General features: G+C 53.9%; 1 protein-coding gene and 1 long non-coding RNA gene across 2 annotated transcripts; both read right to left on the reverse strand.

Moving 5' to 3' along the window:
- Window positions 1-12,958: 12,958 nt before the first annotated feature.
- On the reverse strand, window positions 12,959-17,876 carry Selenow (selenoprotein W). The gene is made up of 6 exons (XM_027945931.2): window positions 17,748-17,876; window positions 16,439-16,463; window positions 16,293-16,346; window positions 16,047-16,121; window positions 15,848-15,946; window positions 12,959-13,323 (listed from the first exon to the last, which is right to left on the reverse strand). The coding sequence occupies exons 1-5, from the start codon at window positions 17,774-17,776 to the stop codon at window positions 15,866-15,868; spliced, it is 264 nt and encodes an 87-aa protein (XP_027801732.1). The 5' UTR covers window positions 17,777-17,876; the 3' UTR covers window positions 12,959-13,323; window positions 15,848-15,865.
- A 19-nt stretch (window positions 17,877-17,895) lies between these two features.
- Window positions 17,896-20,362, reverse strand: LOC139702643 (uncharacterized). The gene is made up of 3 exons (XR_011705216.1): window positions 20,294-20,362; window positions 19,885-19,948; window positions 17,896-18,690 (listed from the first exon to the last, which is right to left on the reverse strand). It is a non-coding gene; the product is annotated as an uncharacterized lncRNA (long non-coding RNA).
- Between the last annotated feature and the right edge of the window lie 2,791 nt (window positions 20,363-23,153).

Consider the following 23,153-nt stretch of genomic DNA (forward strand, 5'->3'; position numbering starts at 1 on the left):
CGAAGATTGGGTCTTTGGGGTACAAGTCCTGAGAAGGGTGGGGAATCTCTGGACCCAAGATGTGCCTAAGCGCCTCCCTCCCAGCCAGGGAGGTAACTCAAATCACGCGCCAGGATGGCCTCCCACAAGTAAAGAAGGAAGAATGGGGCCAGTCTCAAGCGGGAGACGACCTTTGGGGGTTCCCAGCTCTTTTTACAGGAAACTTGGTAGCAGGGTTTGGTGACGGGCCTATAATCCCAGCAACTGTGGAGGCTGAGGCAGGAGGATTGGAAGGTTGGGGACAGCCTCAGCAATTTAGCAAGGCCCTAAGCAACTTAGGGGAGACCCAGTCTCAAATGGTTAAAAGGGCTGGGGATGTGTCTCAGGCTCCAAAGCTCACCTGGGTTCCATCCCCAGTAGTTAAGGAAAAACGAAAGGAAAGTTGGGGAGAGGTGGGTGCAGAGACCTAGGACTGGTGTCCGTCCTCTGCTCTCAATTGGCTGGTGCTTCTGCTGGGGCTGGCTTCCTTACCTATGAATAGACAGCGACACGAAGTCCCCTAAATTATAGCGTCCTCAGATCTCATGTCTGTCTTGGCTGGATCTACTTATGGGAGGGAGGAAAATGGGTGGATCTGGAGGGGTCCAGGAATCTGGGAGCGAGGCGTGTGTAAGTGAAAATGTCCCCCAGCCCTTCTTGTCTCTCCTTTGGCTTTGTCCCTTCTGTCCTCCTCCAGCGAGGGGGAGGTGGGCTCTGTGGCTGGGCTGTGGAGTGTCCATCCAGAGAAGAGCACAGCTTGTCCAGGGGGCTTCTGCCCTGCAGAGCGGGGAGGCCTGAGCCCCACCTGGGAGCTTGGGCTTGGTGATGGCAGAAGCCCTGGGTGACCAGGGGACCTGCGGGCAAGACTTTAACCTGGGCTCCCGAGAAGGGGAGCCTGAGCTGACCCCAGAGGCAGGACGGCTCCCCAGCTCAGAGTGTGCTGTTTGGGAGGGCAGGGGCTGAGGGGGGATGGCCGTGTTCAGGTGCGGTTTAAAGATGTGTCCTCCTTGAGGTGGCCAGAGGGGAACACTGAGGAGGGTCCTCTGCGTCCTGGCAAGAGCCTCCTGGTTTCTGAGACTGAGGGCAGTTCACCAAGCTCTGTGACCTGGCTGGGGAGGGGCGGTCTGTGGGCTTGAGTGCTGTCAGGCCATGAGTTAAAGCCCAGAGTGCATTTCCCTTTGGTCTCAGTGTCTCAGACCACTTTTTGCTGAGGCTGGCTTTGAACTCGATCCTCTTCCCTCAACCTCCCAAGCCCCTGGGATTACAGGCGAGGGCCCCACACCCAGCTCAGATGTGGACTCTGAGGTGAAGATGTGCATTGGTGCCTGAGCAGAGCTTGGGGCCCTGTGGCCCCTGAAAGTGCCTTCAGCCCTGGGATGGGGAGTGCAGAGGCTGGGGAGGGCAGAGCAGGCAGGAGGCCAGGGCTCAGTGCTCTGGGGTGAGGGCCCTTCCTGGCCTGCCCCCCTGGGCCGAGGGTCCCGAGAGCACAGCAGCCGTTTCCAGGCCCATCTCAAAGCTGGCGAGGGGCAGGGCTGGGCTGGAAGGCGGAAGCCAGGTCTGACCCTGGGGCCGGTCCAGGTGTCACTTCCTGTCCACTGTGCTGCCGCCCACCTTGCCAGCTGAGTCCCTGTGGCCCAGGGGAGGGCAGTGTCAATGGGGGGTGTCTGGGGATGGTCTGTGGGGCTTCTCTGATTTTCTTCTTTCTCCCAGAGCCATTGGTGTTGAGTGGGACTATTTTGATCCTCAGCAAAGAGCAGGTGGAGAAGCTGGAGGAGCACTTCCTGAAGGACCCCATTCCATCCCACAGTACCCTGGTGGCCCTGGACTCCCGCCTCGGCCTAGAGGAGCAACAAGTGCGACACGTGCAGGTGGGACTCAGGATCCACACCCCTACCTTGCCCTGGCAGGGGAGGGCATGCCCTGCTGGCTGGGCCACGTGCCACGCTCCCTCTGCAGAAGTCCGGGGCACACACGGGCCCAAGCTACCCTGGGTCCTCCTGGGCTCTGGCTGGACCCCAAGCTCAGCTTCTGCCTTCTGTGCTGCACAACTTTGATCAGCCCAGACTGTTGCCCAGAGCCCTTCCAGGACCCAGAGCCCTGCACCCTCTGAACCCGAGGAGCCCCTGGCAGAGTCCCCCCATCCCTGGGCTCTGGGTCCTCTCCCTCTGGGTTTTTCCCTCTTGCCTTTGACCTCCAGAGCCCAAGGGCCCTCTCTGTTTTGGTTCTCATTTTGCAGAGCTGGGACAGAACCCAGGGCCTTGGCTCCCAGTGTCAGACCAGCTCCCCACCACCAAGCTAGCACCCTGCCCTTTATTGGATGACCCAGGGTGGCCTTGAGCCCACCATCCTGTTTGAGCCACCCAAATGTCAGGATTAGAGGCACATGCCCTGGGCCAAGTGCCCCCACCCACATGCACCTTCCCTCCTGTGGCCCAGGCAGGTGTGAGAAGTCCCTCTTAAGTCTTTCTGTGTCTCCTTGTCTTCCTCCCCAGCATTGGTTTTTTGAGCAGCAGTGGATTAAATTCCCCTCCTCCAGGCGCTCACGCAAAATCAAGCCCTCACGCTCCTCCCCGGGCATATGGGTCACATTTTCTCCCGCGGAAGGTGCCAGCTCCTGCAGCCGAAGAAGCCACTGAAGCTCCTGCGTTCAGTGCCAGGCCCGTGAGAACCTCCCGGAGAGTGCCCTGGAGAGTGAGCCAGAAGCAGCCCTTCCCAAGGGGCCCTGTGTCCTAGGGGTACACGCAGAGAAACCAGAAGCCGCCTTGAAGAGCCTTGCACACGACCTTCCAGACGTCCTTGAAGAGGAAGACAAATGAGATCCAAGAGATTTCTGAGTGGGTGGGGGTTCTGCACCTGCCCCATCCCACAGGTCCTGACTCTGGCCACTCTCTATCTCTTGTTACCCCCACCTGTTTGAGTCACCGGGAGTGTGTCTGGGTCTCTAGGAGTGGAATGGGTGTTCCTGGGTGCACCTCCTTCCCTTCATGCTTCCACGCACCCTGCAGGAGGTGAGGCTGTGACCACCTGCTGGCTTGTGTCCTAACCACGTTGTCCCTCATGAATAAAGTCCCCTAATAAAGGTTTTTCCCATTCGTGTTTGTTTTCATTTGTAGGATCTGGCTTTTGCAGTTACCTGTTGGAACCCTCTTGAGTGCTTTCTACCAGTGAGTACTCTAGGGATTTACAGGAAATCTCTAGAGGCTGACAGGACTGAGAAGCCTGGTTTTCAAGTGGCTGTGGACAATGTCCGCAGGCTGTTGCCGAGACCACGTGGACGCTCACAGTAGCAGTCAGCAGTGGGGCTTTGGGAGATGCTCGGCTTCCTCCTTTGGAAGTGCCCCAGTGTTTCTTTTGGGGTGGGGATTGAAGCCAGGGGTGTTCTGTCACTAAGCTGCCTCCCCAGCCCTTATGTTTTCAACACTGAGTGTCCCCAAGTTGAATAGGACCTCACCAAGTTGTTGAGGCTGGCCTCAAAAGGTGTTCCTGCCTCAGCCTCCAGAATCTCTGCCTGGCTGCTGTAGGGATTTTTCCTCCTGGTGCAATGGTTTATGGAGAAGCTTATTCACGATAAGTCAAAGGCCCACTCACGCGTGGGTCAATGTCTAGTAATTGGGCCCATGGTCTCTCTCATTGCATCAATGTGCTCCCTTTCTGTCTTCACCTCTCCCTTTCCCTTCTGTCCCCACGTGGCCACCCTGGTCCTCAAGTGTCCCCACAGCTGGTTCAATGACCCAGTTCTGGTCCCATTTAGCAAGTGCTCCAATCCTCTTAGGCTAGGCCAGCCTCAGCACAACACAGGAGAATTAGTGGGGATCTAGAGGGATGTGACAGGCTGGGGCTGGAAGTGGGGGCGGGGACAGGGTGCCAGCACCCTGACAGGAATGCTCAAAATACCCAGACCCCATGAGGAGCTTTGAGGGCATGAGGGACAGAGGGGAGAACAGGTTCTCAAAACCCGGGTGGGCTTTCCCCTCCAGCATGTCACCTCCCATGTGACAGTGGGTGTCCCATGGGCTCTGATATCTGTGAAAGGGTCCTTTGAGGTCCACAGCCTTTAGTCCCTTTGCCTGTGGGGGGTACAGTGAGCCTTAGCGTGAGCGCCCTCCCCTGTGGACAGGTGGCCCAGCTGGAGAGCCAGCCCACAGCCCCGCCAGCCAGAGTCCTGCAGAGCCCATCTGCTTCCTGGACCCTTTGGAGAAGGACATGTGCTCAGCCAGACAGCCATGAGATTTGGGTAACAACTGCACCTTCTCCATGCCTGTGGGGAGCCTGCTACATAGGGTCCTAGGGTCGCAGTGACAGGTGTGGAGCCCAGGACCTCTGGAGCCCCCGCCAGCCCTGGCTCCTCCTTCCCTGGTCTCTTTCCCCCGGGGTCCCTGGCCTCTCCCTCCTCCACCTGGGCTCCTCCCTAGCAGGTTTCCCTGGCCTTGACCTAGTCCAGCTCACCACCTGTCCCAATCCTCTTAGAAGCAGGCCAGGCAAGTATCTGCAGAATCTCAGCCAGGGCCAGGACACAGGGGCTGCAGCAGGTGCTGTCAGGTCTCTGGTCCCTCCTACCTCAACCCCAGGGAGGTGGCCTCAGAAAGATCAAGAGCTGCAGGGCCTCCTCTCCCTGATTTATCCTCAAATTGGGTAGCAGGTGAAGCTCCTAAGCTGCCTTTGTGTGTTCAAATAAAAACACACTGTGTGTGTGTGTATGTGTGTGTGTGTGTGGTGCTGGGGATTGAACCCAGGGCCTTGTGCATGTGAGGGGAGCGCTCAAACAACTCACCATGTCCCCAGCCCCTCACCTCTCTAAAGTGCACTCAGCCCTCCAGGTGTATATCCTGAGGACAGGGTGGAAATGAGGACTTATTTATTTGCTTTTGTATATGAGAATTTCTCACCATAGAAGTGCTCTTATTTGTTTGTTTGTTTAATTATTTATTTTCATTTAACAGGGCTGGGTATTGAAGCCAGGGAGCTCCACCACCAAGCTACATTCCAGCCCTTTTTATTTTTTATTTGAAGACAGGATCTCCCTAAGATACCGAGGCTGGTGTGGAACTTGGCAGTCCCCTGCCTCGGCCTCCCGACCGCTAAGAGGACAGCTGTGTGCCACTCCACCCTGGGAAGTACTCTGATCTTTAAAAGGGTTTTGTTTTTTCTGGCTGGGCTGGTGGGGGCGCCTATAATCCCAGCAAGGTCAACCTCAGCAACAACTGAGAACCCCCCACCCCCGCGGAAAAAAATTCAAAAAATTACAAAGGCCTGAGGGGATGTGGTCAGTGGTCAAGAACCCCTGGATTCAATCCTCAGTATCAGAAAAAGAAAGGTCTGCGGGTGCTGGGGATGTGGCTCAAGTGGTAGCGCGCTCGCCTGGCATGCGTGCGGCCCGGGTTCGATCCTCAGCACCACATACAAACAAAGATGTTGTGTCTGCCAAATACTAAAAATAAATAAATATTAAAAAATTCTATCTCTCTCTACCTCTATCTCTCGCACTCTCTCTTTTAAAAAAAAAAAAAAAAAAAGAAAAGAAAAAGAAAGGTCTGTTGGGCTGGGGTGTGGCTCTTTTGTGGAGAAGAACTTGCCAGGAGCACATGCGAGTCCTGGGGTCAGTCCCCTTGGTTGGCTGCTCTCTCCCTCTCTCTGGCTGGTCACAGCCCTTCCCTGGCCTCCATCTGGGTCTCACTTCCTTGTCAGCCTCCTCCCTCCCCTGCTGCACCTCCAGCTCCCACCTCTTGCTGTCTCTGCAGCCCTCTCTGCACCGCTGGGGGAGCCAAGCCCCTGGCCTGTGCCCTGGGGCCAGCCACTGCCCCCATGAGCTCCCCAATCCCAGCGGGAACAGGGGTTAGAGCAGGGGAAGGCTGTGGGCAGTGACTCCTTCCAGGAGGACAGTGTGGAGAGGGGAGGAGCAGCCTCACAGTAGAGGACCCTCCAGGGCTGCAACACGTGTCCTCCCCCCTCCCCCTCCCCTTTTCTTTTCTCTTTCTCTCTTTCTCTCTTTCTCTCTTTCTTTCTTTCTTTCTTTCTTTCTTTCTTTCTTTCTTTCATTTCTTACTTGCTTTTTGGCATCCAGGATGGAACCCAGGGTGTTCAACCACTGAGCCACACCCCCAGGCCTTTTTATATTTTATTGAGAGACAGGTTCTCACTGAGTTGCTAAGCATCCTGCTAAGTTGAGACTGGCCTTGAACTTGAGATCCTCTGGCCTTCAGCCTCTGGAACCTCTGGGATTCTAGGTGTGGGCCACCATGCCTTGCTCTGGTCATTATACAGGCATTATTACTATTATTTTTAAGTTGTATATGGACTCAATACCTGTATTTGTTTTCATGTGGTGCTGAGGATCGAACCCAGTGCCTCACCCCTGCAAGGCGAGCTCTACCACTGAGCCCCAGTCCCAGCCCCTAAACAGGGGCTCTTGCTGTGACAGTATCAAAGGTGCCCTTGACCTCTGTGGCCTACATCCCCCAAAATCATAGCCATGATCTAATCATGAGCAACCCTCCAGATGAAGTCCAGTGGAGGGAAATCCTACAAAACACTTTGACCAGCACTCAAAACTGATGGAGGCCATCAGAAACAAGGAAGTCAGAGAAACCACCCCAGCCAAGGGCAGCATCGGGAGAATGACCACTCAATGGAATAAAAGGTCCTGGATGGCAGCCAAGGCCATAAGGAAAAAATGATATTCAATGAAATTAAATCTGAATACCGTTTGGACTTTTTCAATACAGTGTATTAATATTAGTTCATTAATTGCAACAAATGTCCCACACTAAGCTAAAATGCTAATATGGAACTATTGGGAGGTTTATAGGAATTATTGGTACAACCTCTTGATTTTTCAAGTCCATTTTTAAAAATTAAGATCTTAAACAGGCTGGGCATGGTGGTGCATGCCTGCAACCACAGAGGCTCAGAAGGCTGAGGCAGGAAGATCGCCAGTTCAAAACCAGCCTCAGCAACTTAATGAGGCCCTAAGCAACTCAGCAAGACCCTAGCTCTACATAAAATATATTTTTAAAAAGGGTAGTTATGCCCTTCTGGGTTCAATCCCCAGTACAAAACAAAACCAAAAAACTTAAACAAGTTTAATAAGTTAAGTGGGATAATTATTTCTTTTTCTTTCATGCTTCTAGTACCCTTGTTTTAGCTCTAAATCTTCTACATGTAAAATGAAAACATGCAGTAGCACATTTCAAGAAATAAAGATTTGGAGCAGGGCACACACTTATAATCCCAGCAACTCAGGAGGCTGAGGCAGGAGGATCCCATATTGAGGCCAGCCTCAACAACTTAGTGAAACCCTCGCTCAAAAAAATATATATATATATTCTGGGGATATGGCTCAGTGGTTAGAGCACTCCTATTCACTTTCCAGGACTGAAGGGAAAAAAAAAATAAAAGATTTTATTTTCCTTCAAGAATGTGTGTAACAGGTTTGTGAGGTGTAGGTGAATTTGTACACAAAGATGAGCACATTCTGCTAACTCCAGACAACTTCCCCCTATCAGTTCCCCCATCCCCGCTTCTCCCCTGATAACTCTTTCCCCCTGGTGCTGTGGTTGGAACCTAGAGCCTTCCACACGGCTAGACAAACGCTCTCCCACTGATCTACAACCACAACCACAACCTTATTTTGAGGGGGAGGGGGGCGTGTTGCTAGGGATTGATCCCAGGGCACTTTACCACAGCTGCATCCCCAGCCCTTCTTTGTTTAGAGTTGTTTGGAAACAGAGTCTCACTAAGTTGCTTAGGGCCTCAGTAATCCTCCTGGGTCAGCCTCCTGGCCAGCCACCTCGCTGGGTACTGCACATATGCTTTAAAAACAAAAGTTGGGGCTGGAGTCTAGCATGCTAGACAAGTGGGATCCTCAGCACCACACGTGAGTAACTAAGTTCCATAAAGGCCCATCAACAACTCAATAAATAAGTCGCCTGAGCAGTGGTGCGCACCTGTGCCCCCAGCAGCCCTGGAGACAGGGGCAGGTAGATTGTAAGTTCCAGCCTGTCTCCAAAAAAAATAATAAAATAAAATTATTTGAAGGCTTGGGGATGTGACTCAGTGGTAGAGTATTCGCCTGGCATACATAAAGCCCTGGGTTGTATCCCAGTGTTGCAAAATAAGAAAAACTCCTCCCTCCCTCCTTCCCTCCCTCCCTTCCTTCCTTCCTTCCTTCCTTCCTTCCTTTTATAGAAGTTCTTAAAGAGTGTGCGGGAGGAAGGCCCCTGCTGCCCCCTTGTGGCCATTCTTGTCTCTTGCAGCATATACTCTGGCAGCAGAGACAATGAGATCTGAAAAGGGTGTTGTGGGGAGGGAAGAAGACAGCTTGGGGAAAATCAAGTGCCCCTGGTCTCCGAGACAGCCAGGAAAAGGCCCAGAATCACCCCGGGGAGGCCCAGGAGTAGGAAGTGGGGGCGCCAGGGGCAGAGGCAGAGCGTTCCCTTCTTGTTTTGTTTTATGTGGTTTTGGGGGCCCTGGGGGTCGCACCCAGAGCCTGGAGCTTGCGCGCCTCCAAGGTCCAGTGAGCCACCCCCAGCTCGCAGAGGGTTGTCCAGGTTGGTTTCAGGTTCTGAAGAGGAACCATCTGGGGCTGGGGAAGTGGCTCAGTGGTAGAGTGCTCGCCTAGCAGGTGCGAGGCACTGGGTTGGATCCTCAGCACCACGTAAATGAGAAAGACAGATATTGTGCCCACCTCAAACTAAAAAATAAATATTAAAAAAAAAGAACCATCTGGAAGGGTGCGGTGGCCCACAACTGTAATCCCACTGGCTGGGGAGGCTGAGGCAGGAGGATCTCGAGTTCACAGCCAGCCTCAGCAAAAAGGAGGCACTAAGCAACTCAGTGAGACCCTGTCTCTAAAGAAAATTCAAAATAGGGCTGGGGTGTGGTCAGTGCTGGAGTGCCCCTGAGTTCAATCCCAAAAAATAAAAACAAAAAAAAAACCCAAAATCAAAGAACCCGCTGCAGGATATGGACACCAGGCCCCAAAGGGAACTTCCCTTCCTGTTCCCCCACCTGCCCCCTGCCCCGCCCCCAAAACTCCTCCCAACCTGGCTTTGCTGAAGCCCTGGGAAACCCAGGAGGCTGTGGCGGCCCCCATGGCTGGTCCACTGCGGTCGGCCTCCATTTTCCTTTTCTTTTCTCTTTCATGTGGAGAGGAAGCCAGTCTGCGCCACTGAGAGCGCCCACTCCTGCCACCAGACCACCAGGCGCTCTGGTGTGAAAGCTGCAATTCAGGGTAAACAAATGAGGGTTGGTGGTTATAGGAGAGGTGCAAGCAATAAGGAAGGAATACGTGTAGAGTTCTGGAAATCTCTTTTCCCAATATCCTACGCAAAGAGGGGGAATTTTTTCTTTTCTTTTTTTTTTTTGTATCAAGATCTTTGAACCCAGAGGCACTTTGCTTCTAGCTCCAACCCCAGCCCTTTTTATTTTCTATTTATTTATTTATTTAGATACTGAGGATTGAACCCAGCGCCAGAGCTCCACTCCCCGCTCTTCTTATTTTTTATTTGGAGACAAGGTCATGCTAAGTTACTAAGGCTCTCACTAAGCTGCTGAGGCTGGCCTTGAACTTCCATCCTCCCGCCTCAACTTCCAGCCGCTGGGATTACAGGTGTGCTCCACCGCACCGAATATGTCTGTCTTGTTGCAGATACAATGTCTACACCCGCTCCCTTGAAACAAATATTGACTTTAAAAAGAAATGTGTGCAAAATCATGCTAATCAAGAATATAACTTCAATAACATATTTAATATCTCTGAAAAACTATTCTGTGTTAATGCAACCCACATTAATAACCAAGCTTAGTGGGGGATCACGTTAAAATATTACAAACTCAACCTGACATTGAACCTCCCCACATAGTGAAGAGTTGTAAAATCTTGTGTAAGTGTAAATCAAAATCATCAAAAACATCTATTGAATGTTAATTTGACTTTTCTTATTTTAAAATGATGTCATCAGAGGGAAAGAGCTTGGTGTGACACTGTTTAGTGTAGCAGGAGCTGGTTTGGGCATTCTAAGCTCAATCGAGCTGGAGAGCCTGGCCCACAGACTGCACACTCCTAAGGAAGAAGCAGCTCAAACTTTGACAACATTTAGACATGGGAGGCTGAGGCAGGAGGATCACAAGTTTGAGGCCAGCCTCAGCAACTGAGTGTGACTCTGCCTCAAAATAAAAAGGAAGCCAAACTGAGTGGAGCATGCCTGGAATCGCTGCAGCTTGGAAAGCTGAGGCAGGAGGATCGGGAGTTCAAAGCCAGTCTCAGCAATGGTGAGGTGCTAACAACTCAGTGAGACCCTGTCTCTTTTAAATAAAAAATAAAAAAGGTCTGGAGATGTGGCTCAGCGGCTGAATGCCCCTGAGTTCAATCCTGGGTACTTAAATGAATGAATAAATAAAAAGGAAAAGAACTTTTAAAAATACTGTAAATAAAGTCAAAAGGGCTAGAGATGTGGCTCAGCGGTTAAGCACCCCTGGGTTCAGTCCCTAGTGCCAAAAATAAAAGGATGAACTCTCCATTGCTGTCCACCATGATCCCGCTTCACCCAGTTCCTCACCTTGCCGCAGTCTGGCTGGGCACAATTCAGGAGCCACTTGTCAAAAGAAACGAACTTTATTTTTAGAAAACACACACGTGCGCGACAAACCACACAGCTCTTTAGGAAAAACCTTCGGAGCCCAACTGCCAGCACTGGCTTCCCACAAGCCTCTCAACCTCCGCCCCCTCCTCCTGCTCTTGAGGCCTATTGGCTGGGTCGCATGGGCGGAGCCAAAAAAAGTCCCCCAATGAGCAGCTCCCTGGTCTGAAAGGGCGGGAAACAACCCAATGAGCATCACCACAGAGGAGCCAATCACGTGGCAGCTAGAAGTTTGCTTGGGCTGCTGTGAGCCAATCATCAGCTGGCAGTTGGAAGTTTGCTGGGGCCCCTTGTCTGTGGCTCTCAACATCACCTTGTTCAATAAATCGGCCCTGGTTAATCAGAATATAGATACTAATGTTGGTGCTGCTTAGCTGGACCGTCTGCTGTCTGGAAAATGTGCACTTTAATACACAAAGGAGGTGTGCAGACATTATTACCACTTTCTTTTTCTCTTTGGGGGTGGGGTATTGGGATTGGCTATCTGTGTCCTGCTGAGCTGCTTTTGGCCTGGTGTGTTGACCACCTGCAGGTTCTCTAGTGGCTAGGGGATGCTCCTCACCTTCTGCCTGACCAAACAAGGCCCTGCACTTCAAACCGGGGTGTCAGTGTGTCACATCTCAGTAAAGCTGTTTATTTATTTTTTATTTACAAGATCCCATTCTGCTGCCTAGGCTGGTCTTGAACCTGTGGGTTCCAGTGATCCTCCTACCTCAGCCTCCCAAGTGCCCCAGCACACGCCAAAATGCCCCCTCTGTGAGGGATACTGGGGACTTAACCCAGGGGTGCTTTACCACAAGCTACATCCACATCCTTTTCTTTCTTTCTTTCTTTCTTTTTTAAACAGGGTCTCAAGGAATTGCCCAGGCTGACCTCAAACTTGCAATCCTCCTGCCCCAGCCTCCGGAGTGGCTGGGAGGAGAGTACAGATGCGTGCCACCATGGTGGTGGCCTGATCTAGGACGTTCCTGGCCAGGTTGAACTGTTCACATGCTCACGGGCTGGGGGGCAGCTCTGCTCCGCTCTGGCACCCTCGTCTGGGACCAGCAGCCAAGTGCCACGAGACCCCCTCAGGGCAGCAGGTGTACAGGAGGCCTCTGGGGACCAGGAACGGGCTCAGGGCTCCTTCCTCCTGGTTCCCTTGGGCAAACTAGTAACAAGGTCAAATGCAAGGTCGAGAGGCAAGGAGGCACAACAGGCCCCCATCCTGGTGTCCCAGGTGACAAGGGGAAAGAGCACAAAGAGGAGGCCTGGGGAACACGGGGCCCACAGCGCCACCTCCACATTCGGCCTGGCTGGCACCTCCTGCCACCTGAGGAGCAGCCTGGTCAGGGCTGTGCATGGCTTGACAGGTGGTCTCATGCTTGCCACTGGTCACCAACAGAGCTGCAGGTCCCTGGAGGAACTGACCAGAGGGCCCTTCCCGACCTTCAACCCAGAAGTCTCTGCACCAGCTCTGCCACCTGCAGCTGGAGGACGAACCACGACCCACTGGTCTCAGGGGAGAGGCGCTCGCAGTGGGCCCCACTGGCCCCCTGAACACGGCCTGTGCTGAAGCCCAGCACCCCAGCATGGAGATTTTCTTTGGAGAGTTTCTTCATTCATTTATTTCTGGTAACAGGGATTGAGCCCAGGGGTGCTCAACCACTGAGCCACATCCCAGCCCTTTATTTCAAGACAGGGTCTCCCCAAGTTGCTTAGGGCCTTGCTAAATTGCTGAGGCAATCCTCCTGCCTCAGCCTCCTGAAGCCGAGGTGCCCGGCTGGAAAGTCTTAGAGGTCATAAGGTTTTCAAGGTGGGGATAAAGGGGCCCCCATCACGACAGGTTTCCTTACAAGTGGACAGACGCCAACAGTGAGCAGAGGAAGGGTCATGTGAGGACACAGCCCGGTGGCCTCTGCCAGCCCAGCAGAGGCCTGCAGCCTCCTCCAAGTGAGACAAGGCATTTCTGCTACTTTAGTCCCCGTCGGTGGTATTGTGACAGCAGCCCCAGCAAGCCACACACAGAAGACACAGGAGGCCGAGGCAGCCTCAGCAACTTAGAAGGCCCTAAGCATCTCAGGGACACCCTTGTCTCAATTTCCGTAGTCAAGTGCCCACTGGTTTAAGGTCTGCTACCAAAAAAGAAGAATTCGGAGCCAGAGAGATTCCTATGGAACAAAGGATCCCAGAGCAGGGGTGTGCTTTCCGTTAGCATCATGTTGACCTGTCCTCTCCTAAAGTGCCTGTCATCAGCAATGCGACAGGAGACTGGAGGGGCTCCAGGGGAAAGACAGGACGCGAGGACAGATGAGGCTCTGCTGTTGGATTCACCCACTGTTTATTGGCCTGGGGACGGCTGCACCCACCCGGCCCCCCAGCTTCCCTTGAGGAAGGCGAGGGACAGGCCTCCTCCAGGAGCAGAGGGGAGGTAGGGGGTGCAGGGCAATGCGGGGGCAGGGAAGTGTGGGCTCTCTTGGTGACCCCATGACAGGCTTGAGACCACCTGTGTGGGCGTGGCTTCTGGAGGAAACACCTCACCCCACGCAGAGGCAAAGACCAGGGGCGTCGACTCAGCCCCGACCCAGAGGCTGCAAGGACATCGAGAAAAGACCAGGCGTCCCGGAGACATTTCAGTCCTTCCTGTCATGGAGCGTCTGCTGAGCGGGCCTGGGCCAAGGTCCCTGGACTGCGGAGAGAAGAGGGGGAGGGGGGAGCAGGTTGGGCCCAGGTCAGCGTGACAAGGGTACACAGAGCTGCAGGCCCAGGGAAACAGGGTGCACAGGGAGGGACCCGCTGAGGGCCAGCTCTCACTGAGCCTGCAGAGAGGTGATGGGCAGCCACCTGCTGGCCTACAGAAAGCCTGGTGGCCCAGAGCCAAACCCTGTCTCCAGAGCCCACCGCAACTCACACGTGGGGTTGTTTCTTGATACTGGGAAATGGACCCAGGAGTGCTTTACCACTGAGCCACATCCCCAGCCCCTTTTAGTCTTTGAGACAGGGGTCTTGCCACATTGCTGAGGCTGGCCTCGAACTTGTGGTTCTCCTGCCTCAGCCTCCTGAATTGCTGGGATTGCGGGTGTGCACCACCTGGTTAACACACAGGTTCAGGGGGAGTTTTGCTTTGGTCCTGGGGATTGCACCCAGGGGCACTCTACCACTGAGCCAACTCCTATCCCCCACCCCCTGCCCTTCTTTTTCTCATTTTTTATTTTCAAACAAGATCTTGCCAAGTTGCTGAGGCGGGCCTCGAACTTGCAACCCTCTTGCCTCAGCCTCACTGGGATCACAGGCCTGTGCCATCCTGACAGACTTTACTGCTCTTCACCAGCTGACGGCCACACCACGTGCAGCAGGAACCACCTTGCCCCAAGAGCCTGGCTCCTGGGAGGAAGTACCGAAGTCCTCAGGATGGCCTGCCTGGCACCCTGGTTCACTCTGCCTCAACCACAGCCACCTGTGCTAACACTGCTGGTGTCGCGGGCTCTGGGAGTGTGGCCTCAGCTTAAATTCTGGAGGGCCTGGAGACAAGGCCAGCCCTGTGTATGCCCAGTCCCCAGTAAAAAGCTGGGACGCGATGGTGCCAGCGAGCCCCTCCAGCGCAAGAACTGGGGAGTGTTTTCACCCATCTCGTCAACATGGCAGCTGGCACAATCAGCCTGCATCTGTCTGGGGGACAGGGCACAAGCTCCTGCCTGGTGACCCCTGCCCTCTGCCCCTCCCTAGGTAACCTGGAACTATGCAGAACAGCTGCTGGAGTTCTTCTGAATCCTTCCAAGGGTCCTGAAAACTAGAGCCACAGCACTACCAAACAGGGGCAGGCAGTGGCCCTGGGGCAGGGCATGTGCTCAGCAGGTGGCAGGCCCTGGGTTCCACCCCCAAGCACCAAAACAAACAAACAAAAACAGTCACTCTTCACAGACTTGTCTCCCCCCCATTTCTTCCTTATGCAAACCCACTTTCCTTTATGGGAGATGAAGTCATCTATTGACTCACCCCCTGGAATCCAAGGGAGCCTCTGCCAGTACAGACTGGAGGGGGGTTTAGACAGAGCTGCTCACTCCACAGAGTTCAAATCAAATCCCGCTGCGTGGCACCACCCACCGTCCCTCAGCCACTGTGGAACCAAGAAATTCGTTTCCAATTTGGGGGTGGGGGTGCTTCATGTCAGACCCACACAAGAGGGAGGATGCCACTGTCCTTCTGTAGTCACTACTTTAGATCTGCATGTCCAAATTCAGAGTGGCCTCACTGCTCTGGAGCAGGAAGGTGGTGCACACCCGCAATCCCTGTGACTTGGGGGAAGGATCGCAGGTTCAAGGCCAGGCTTGGCAACTTGGCCAGACCCTGTCTTGAAATCAAAGGCTGAGGCTGAAGCTCAGTGGTAAAGCAGCCCTGGGCTCAATCTCTAGTATAGGCGGGTCGGGGAAGGACTGTCCCCAAAACCAGAACTTAGCCCTGGTCTGCGCTGGTGAGTAGTGCCCAGTCCTGGATGAGAAGGGGTTTGGAACTCATCTGGAATGTACTTGAGGAAACTGAAACCAAACTCAAGAGGGCTCTGGAAAGCAGTCCATGTTCCAGAGGGTTATGGAAACGGCTGTGTGTTCTAGAACGGGCTGGGCTGGAAGGAACTACCTGGCTCAGAGGACATAGGGAACTAGATATCAGTTCTGCAGTTTGGGAGCTGGTCTGCACAGTTCCGTGCAGGTGTGGGAAGGGGTGCCTGGGTTCAGGGTATGCTGACAGCTGGTTCTGAATTTGATTCTACATTGCTCTGGGGGAGAAGGGAGTCCCTTCTGGGGCAGGTGATCAGTTCTAGAGTTAGTGTCAGTTTCTTGAACATTCTTTGTCAGTTAGTTTCTTAAAGTGTTTGTGGGCCCACTCGGGAAAAGTCTCAGGTTCAGGGTCTGATAACTGGTGATCAGGTTGAAAATACTAAGCACAGGAGCTGTGTTTCCAAACGTGCCTGTAACCTGGGCTGACAGTCACAGATAGTCACTGTTTCCTGGCAAAGGGACAAAATCCAGAGTGTCTCTTTAGTACCTTCTATTCCAAAGCCAGGAGAGCTGCTGAGGGCAGCCCTCAGCCTACTGCCAGCTCAGGAGTCATCCTGCACCACCCAGACCTTGTTTCCACTCCTCCTGCCCCGGGGACACCTGGATGCCCCCATCTCCCAGACTGGTCCCAGGTCAGCGCCTGCCTGGGCCCCTCACCTCTGCCTTCAGGGCACTCTAGCCCTGAGCCAAGGCGGCTTTGATGGCAGCCACCAGCTTCAGAAACTTGCTCTCCGTGTCCACATAGCCATCACCTCTCTGGGGAGGGGAAAGAGAGAAAGGGTCAAGCTGGGACCCACACACCAGCCTCCGCCCCAGTCCTACTTGACCCCCAAACAAGACACACACAGAGAGATACCTTCTTGGAGTGAACCAGCTTCCCGGCTACCATCACTTCAAAGAACCCGGTGACCTGGGGAGTCCCCTCGCCGCACTAAGCAGGGAGGACAGATTGGCACTGGGATGCCCTCTTGGAAACGCTTCCCCTTCCCAGGAAGTATGGGGTGAGGGTAAAGGCTGTGGGGCTAAGCCACCTCCACCACCACCAGACCCTCAGACGGACGAGGGGCCTGACTGGCTCCACGTCCACATCCCCGAGACTCACAATGTCCAGGCATCCAGGGAACTCATCTTCTAGCTTCTTCTTGAGCTGGAGATACTGAAAAGGGGGAGGAGATCAGAGCAGTGCCCAGCCAGCCCCCCAGATGCACTCCCCCAACTCAGGGTGCTTCCTGAGGGCACCCGGCTTACCTTAGGCTTGTAGCCTCAAGCGCCACTGGTAGGTGAGTCCAAGTGAGGAGTTCCAGGACAGGCAGACAGGTGGGGACACAGGGAAAGCCAGGCAGTAATGGCAGGACAAAGGGGACCAGGAAGAGAAGAGAATAAGATGGGCAGAAATGACCAAGCAGAAGAGGCAGAGAAGGGAAGAAAGACACACGGACACCAGAGTGTAATAGGAAACAGCAGAGAAAAAGAGCCAAGCCGGGCAAAGGAGGAGAGGGAGGCCGCAGACGGGGTGACCAGATCACAATTATGTGGCCACATGAGGCGGGGAAGGCAACAGGGAAGAAAACGGAGGGCACTGGGTTAGAACAAGAGCCGCATAAACAACATGCAATCTCGGCTGGGGCCCACGCCCAGAGCACTGAAGGAAGCCCTGTAGCTCCTGGAACCTGAACACCTTCCAACACCCAAGATGCCATTTCCGGCTGGAATCTGGTGCACAGGCCTCCTGGGAACTCAAAATGTCAAGCAAGCTGTGCTTCTAACAGGCCATGGCATTCCCAAAACTGAGACCCACTGGATCCCGGGTGCGTGTCCCAGACAATTGGGCCAGCCACCCAGGTTGGAGTGGCCCCCTTCTAACCCAGGACCTCGACCTACTGCATTCCCCTCTCCCTGCCCCGTAAAATGAAGCTAGAATTCCCCTCCCTCAAAAGGCTCAGGGGGCAGTAAATTCATTGAACCAGTATTTATTAAGCACCTACTGCATGCTAGCATAGAATGAGGTGCCAGGGAGATCCTCTGAGCAGAGGAAATAGGTTCAAAGGCAGTCGGGGCTGGCGAGCAGCGCTCCCTGGGCAGGAGCTACTAAGTTTGCCCTCTTCGCATTACCGAAGGGGGAACTGTGGCCCGAGAAGAGTGGGGTTGGCAGCAGGGGCACCCACGGGCACCGGGCGAAGGTTGTCATTTGCGTCTTTTCTAAACCCAGGAAGGTTCAGGAGGCCGTCCTGACCCAGGGGCTGTTCGCGGGCGGGGGGGGGGGGAATCGGAGCATAGCCGAGGGGTCGGTCCCAGGAGTGCACAGATCCACCCGACCCGCGGCCAAGCCCCTCGGCGTCTGCGGCGGCCACACACACGTCTCCGCTGGACCCTTCACAACCCGAGACGTCCCGCTTGTCCCAAATGGGGGTTCAACTCCCCGCGGCCCTCACCCCTCCTGGCCCCACCCAGCCGCTTTTCTCCTCCCGGGTGCCTGAGATCCAGCCCCCGACGCCCCATCCCGGCTCCGAGCGCACGGAAATCGCGGTAGGGAGAGGCCCCTGGCCTCCGCGCTTACCAGTAAACGACTCGGACTTTGAGAGCCATGATCGCGACGCAGCAGCCGCCGCACAGCTGACCCTCCGACCTGACCGTGCTCCGCGGACTCGCTACCGCTGTGTCTCGGGCACCGCGCACACGGCTGGTTCTTCGCGCTCCGCGGCGCGAACCAATGCAGGGAGCGGGGGGATGCGGGGTCACCGCGGCGCCGAAGCGGCCACAGAGCCCCGCGGCCCGCGACCCGACACCCCCGCGGCAGCCTCCTTACTGTCCCCTTGTCGGGCTAGTCGGTGTCTGGATGGAGGGAGTGCCTGGGACAAGCCCTGCACGCATTCCCTTCCTTCTCCCCCCCCCCCCCGCCACTCCAGCCAGCACGGTACAGCCCGGCGGGGCGGTGGCAGGGAATTGGCTGCGTTGATGGTCACGCTACCGCGTGGCTGGAAGGGGGCGGGGGAGCCGAAGCGCGGGGAGGGGTTGGGACCTCTCCTACCCCAAGAGGCAACGGAGCCCCGAAAGGTTCGGGTAGGCAGTGGGACCGCGAAGGGGAGGCTGCGGGGTCCGGCGAGCGTTCCAAACCCAGCCGCCGGCCCTGAGGCGCCTCATTACCATGTAGCCCTCCTCTCTGCGCCTTCATCCCGGCTCCCCGCGAAGGGATCCACGGCAGGTCATGGAAGCAGGCTGCAGAGTTGAGGGCTTAAGACCCCTTCCTCTCTCTAAGCCTCGGTGCCCCCCTCTGCGAGGTGGGCGTGATCGCCTGCGGGCGATGGTCTCTCGTTTCACCGCCTCGCTGGGTGCCCCCTGCTGCTCTGGCTCCCGACTACACGTGGATGAGGAGGTACCAGCTTCACCTTCTACCTCCCGGGTCCTCGCTTGACCTCTCCTGGCAAAGTTCACGTCCCCCTCCATCTTCCTCGCTGGCTGTGTTATTTTGGGAGGATTTGAGACAGGTACCTCCACAGGCACTCAAAAGAAAAGAAAGGAAAAAAAGCCAGGTATGGTGGCGCACGACTGTAATCCCAGTGACTTGGGATGAAGAACTGAGGATGAAGAACCCAAGTTCAAAGGCAGCCTCAGCAACTTAAGGAGACCCTGTCTCTAAAGTAAACATAAAGCCAGGCGTGGTGGCGCACGCCTGTAATCCCAGTGACTTGGGAGGCCTAGGCAGGAGTTCAAAGCCCACCTCAGCAACTTAGGAGGCAGTTAGCAACTCAGCGAGACCCTGTCTCTAACAGAAAAAAGGCTGAGGGTGTGGCTCCGTGGTTGAGCGCCCCCATGGGCACTAAAAAAATAAAAGGAGTGGAGGATGTGGCTCAGTGGTAGAGCACTTGCCTAGCAAGTGGCAGGCACAGGCCCCTGTTTCAAACACACACATACCCCTGTACAAAACCCAACCAAACCAGATGCCTCGTTTAGCCAAGATATCTTTGCCTTACCATTTTCAAAGATAAACTAGATAAGAGAAGGAAATTGTTGGGGGATCAGGGCAAAGGACTCAAGACAAACCCAACCCCCTACCCCTGAGCTACTTCCTCAGCCCTTTTTATTTTGAGACAGGGTCTGGCTATGTTACCAGGCTGGCCTTGAACTGGTGATCCTTCAGCCTCAGACCCCCCCCCCCCCAGTCGCTGAGATTACAGGTGTGCAAAGCCATACCCGTGTATTCTCTTAACAGCTGCAGTGACCTTATTGCGGGGCAAACAGGATTAAAAGGGATACAGCATCAACAGGACAGATGTAAAGTTGGGCTCTAAACTGACACTGACCATCTCTCAAAGTGCTCACACAGGAAAAAAAAATTTTTTTTTAAAGATCTAAACTCCATTAAAATTTCTAAACACACTGGGCACCGTGGCCTGTAATCCCAGCATCTGGGACGGCCAAGGTAGGAGGATGGAGAATTTAAAGCGAGACTCAGCAACTTAGAGAGACCCTGTCTCTAAGTAAAAAATGTTTTTAAATGGCTGGGGATGTGGCTCAGTGATTAAGTGGCCCTGGGTTTAATTTCCAGAATAAAAAACATCCCAATCCCTAACCCACCTCCTATAACCTTACACATAAGTAAAAAATAGCTTCTTGCTTTGTTTGGGGACCTAGCCTAATTCTATCACTGCTGTGTCCCCTCTCCTTGAGGCTAAACCACCCAATTAAAGCTTTACCTGTGTGCTACTGCTCTCTGGCCCAATTTCATTTCGGTGCTCACTGGGTCAGAAGTTCCCATCTCTGGCATCAGATTTAAGGAGCAAGTGTAGGAGCAGCAATTAGCACAGGGCAGCGTGAAGTGTGAGTACCTCATAAATAGAGCCAGTGCCCTCAGAACAAAGACCCAAACCATAGCATGACCTACTTCTCCCTGGTCCCAGGGTGCCTCTCTGGCCCCTCCAATACTGCCCAAACCCAGCTCTACTGAGGTTTCATCAAGGACCTCACCCACAGCCCTGCCTCTGGGCCTTTGCACATTCTGTTCCTGCCCTCTGCCTCCTGCTCATCCTCCAACATGTAGAGAAAGTCCTGTGCCTTCTGGGCGGTTCTCACCAAGGACAAACCAACTGGCTGTAATTGTCTTACGTTTCCGGAAGCCAGAAGTCTGAGATCAAGATCAGGACTGGTTCCTTCCAAGGACCCTGAGGGAGAATCTGGCCTGGTTTCTGGTGGGTCGCTGGATCTCTGGCGGACTCCGTGGTTGCAGAGACCCCACCCGGTCTCACCTCGTGTTCACAGGCCATGTCCGCGGGTGTCGGTGTCCATGTGCCCTGGTTTATAACAACCATGTTGGAGCAGGGACCCGCTGTATTCCAATGTGACCTCACCTTAACTAATGACATCCCTAATGACCCTATTTTCAAATAAGGTCACGTTCAGAGGTTAGGGGGTTAGGATTGTCACATAGGAATTTTGCACAGGACGCGGTTCAACCCATAACAGCACTGTTCAGAGGGCCCCAGGTGATCTCTCTGGGGCTCTATAGTGCATACCAGTGATGGCGGGGCCAAGCAGTCCCTGGGCACGGCTCAGTGGCAGAGCACTGCCGGGACCTCACGAGAGGAGGGACATTCCTCTTCTGTCATTGAGAACAAAGGGGTCCTTGTTGCCCCGCAGGAGAGGCCAGAGAAATCAGTGGCGGCAGGCTGGCACTCATCCGTGCCCCTGTGTGTCTCACACACACAGCCCCCAGGGGTACACCAGCACCCCTTCCCCCGACTGCACAACTGCACATTCGCCCAAACCCAGCCCAACTGAGACACAGTCACATCAGCACCCGTCTTTATTCAGCCACAGGTCACCACGACAGCCAGTCAGTGTCCAGCCACGTCACGACACATCCACAGGCGCAGCCACCGCCAGCCTGCTGCAGGGTGGGATGGGTGACAGTACCCAGCGCCCAACACACGACACACATGTTCCACCCAGGAACACAAAGGCCACCCAGAGAGCCAGCCCCTGGGACCCACAGTCAGGTACCAAGCACCATGCTGCACAGACTCCATCGCTAACGCCCATGACACACAGCAACTCAAAATGCCACCAGCCTGCAGAGACACAGCTGCTCAGTAACATGATAGGGCGTGCTGTCATTCATCCAGGGACAAGACACACATTGCTGCACTTGGAGGCGCGGGCGCACACACACACACACACACACACACACACACTCACCCAGCCGCACTCCCAGGCTTTCACATGGATCTCAAACACCACAGCACAACACAGACCCACAAACACCACACGGACATGCTCAATAGAGACGCTGTCACTCAATGACACCACGCACTCGGTCCCCCACTTAGAGATGCATGGTAGCCTGTGGTTCCTACCTCCTAGGTCTCTAAGTTTATCGAAAATAAATTTTATAAGTAAGTGGCCCATCCTCTGTAATCCCAGTGACTCCAGAGGCTGAGGCAGGAGAATCTCAAGTTGAAGGCCAGCCTGGGAAATGTAGGGAGACCCTCAGCAATTCAGCAAGAGCCTGCCTCAAAATAAAAATAAAAAAGGGCTAGGGATGGAGCTCAGCGGTAAAATACCCCTGGGTTCAGAACCAAAAGGAGTTCCATGGGCCAGGGCAGGGCTTTGTGCCTAAGGTCCCAGCAATATGGGAGGCTGAGGCAGGAGGCTGACTTGAATTCAGGAGCTGGAGACCAGACTGGGCAAGATCCCGTCTCAAAATAAATGAACAAATAACTGAAATTTTTGTTTGTTTTGTGGTGCTGCAGAGTGAGCCCACAGCCTGGAGCATCCGGGCAAGCGCTCCACCACTGAGCTGCACCCCAAGGCCCTGGCTGTTCTTTTAGGTCTTGATTTCCTCTCCAGATCTGATTTCTCTACCTCGTCTACAGCAATCATTGCCACATAATCCCTTGCGATGAAGATTCATCTGCACGTGGGATGGGGCGGAGGGGGGGGGAGTGCAAGAAGGAGTTCACATAGAAGTCTGGGGCTGCCGTCCTTATAGAGCTCTGCTGGCAAGATCCACTCTGATCTGCTTGCCTCTGGGAAATTCTCTGGTACATGCATCCCTCCATGTCCTAATGATTAGAGTGGCTTGGGCTGGGGACATAGCTTAGTTGCAGAGTGCTTTCCTGGCATGTGGGAGATCCTGGGTTCAATCCCCAGAACTGCAAAAAAAGGTGAGATGAGGGTAGGTCAGTGTACCTGGACTGCTCAGAACTGCACACACCTGCTCTCCTCTGGAACATCCAGACACAGGTGCATGGTGACTCCGCCAATGAAAACCTGGGGTACTGAGCCTCCGGTGGGCTTCCCTGGGCAGAAATGCAACACACAAATTGCTGTCTTTTCACTGGGGCAGCTAAGCTGCTCTGAGCCACCCATTAGGTCATTTTCTCCTTTAGATCTGGTGCGTGCCTTTATTCTGACACCAAGTAAATCAACTACATACTGGCTCCCGTAAGTCCTTCTAGAAAATCTCCTAACTTGGAAATGGTTTTGGGGACAACTGGTCACCCTGGTCAGAGAGGGAAGAATAGGAAGAAAAAGTTAATAAAACACAGCTGTTGCATGCACCTGTATTCCGAGAGCTCAGAAGGCTGAGGAAGGAGGATTGAGAGTTCAAGGCCAGCCTCAGCAACTTAGTGAGGTCCTAAACAACTTAGTGAGACCCAAAATTTAAAAAAAAAAAATTTAATTTAATTTCTCAAAATTTAAAAAAAAAAAAATTAAAAGGACTGGGCATGTGGCTCATTGGTTAATCCCCGCTGGATTCAATAACCTGTACAAAATAAAATAAAATAAATAAAACACAAATCACCCACATTGTTCCTTAAGGATAGAAATACTCATTTTATAAAATAAAACTTGTATTTCCATTAGGGAAAGAAAAAGGGACAGTTTTCACAGGTTTGGAATGTAAGGCAAATTCCCATTTTAAAACTTTAGAATTCCAAATTCCTACAGCCTGCTCCCCCTTGGG

This window comes from Marmota flaviventris, chromosome 18 (assembly GCF_047511675.1).
Source record: "Marmota flaviventris isolate mMarFla1 chromosome 18, mMarFla1.hap1, whole genome shotgun sequence".
Lineage (NCBI taxonomy): Eukaryota > Metazoa > Chordata > Mammalia > Rodentia > Sciuridae > Marmota > Marmota flaviventris.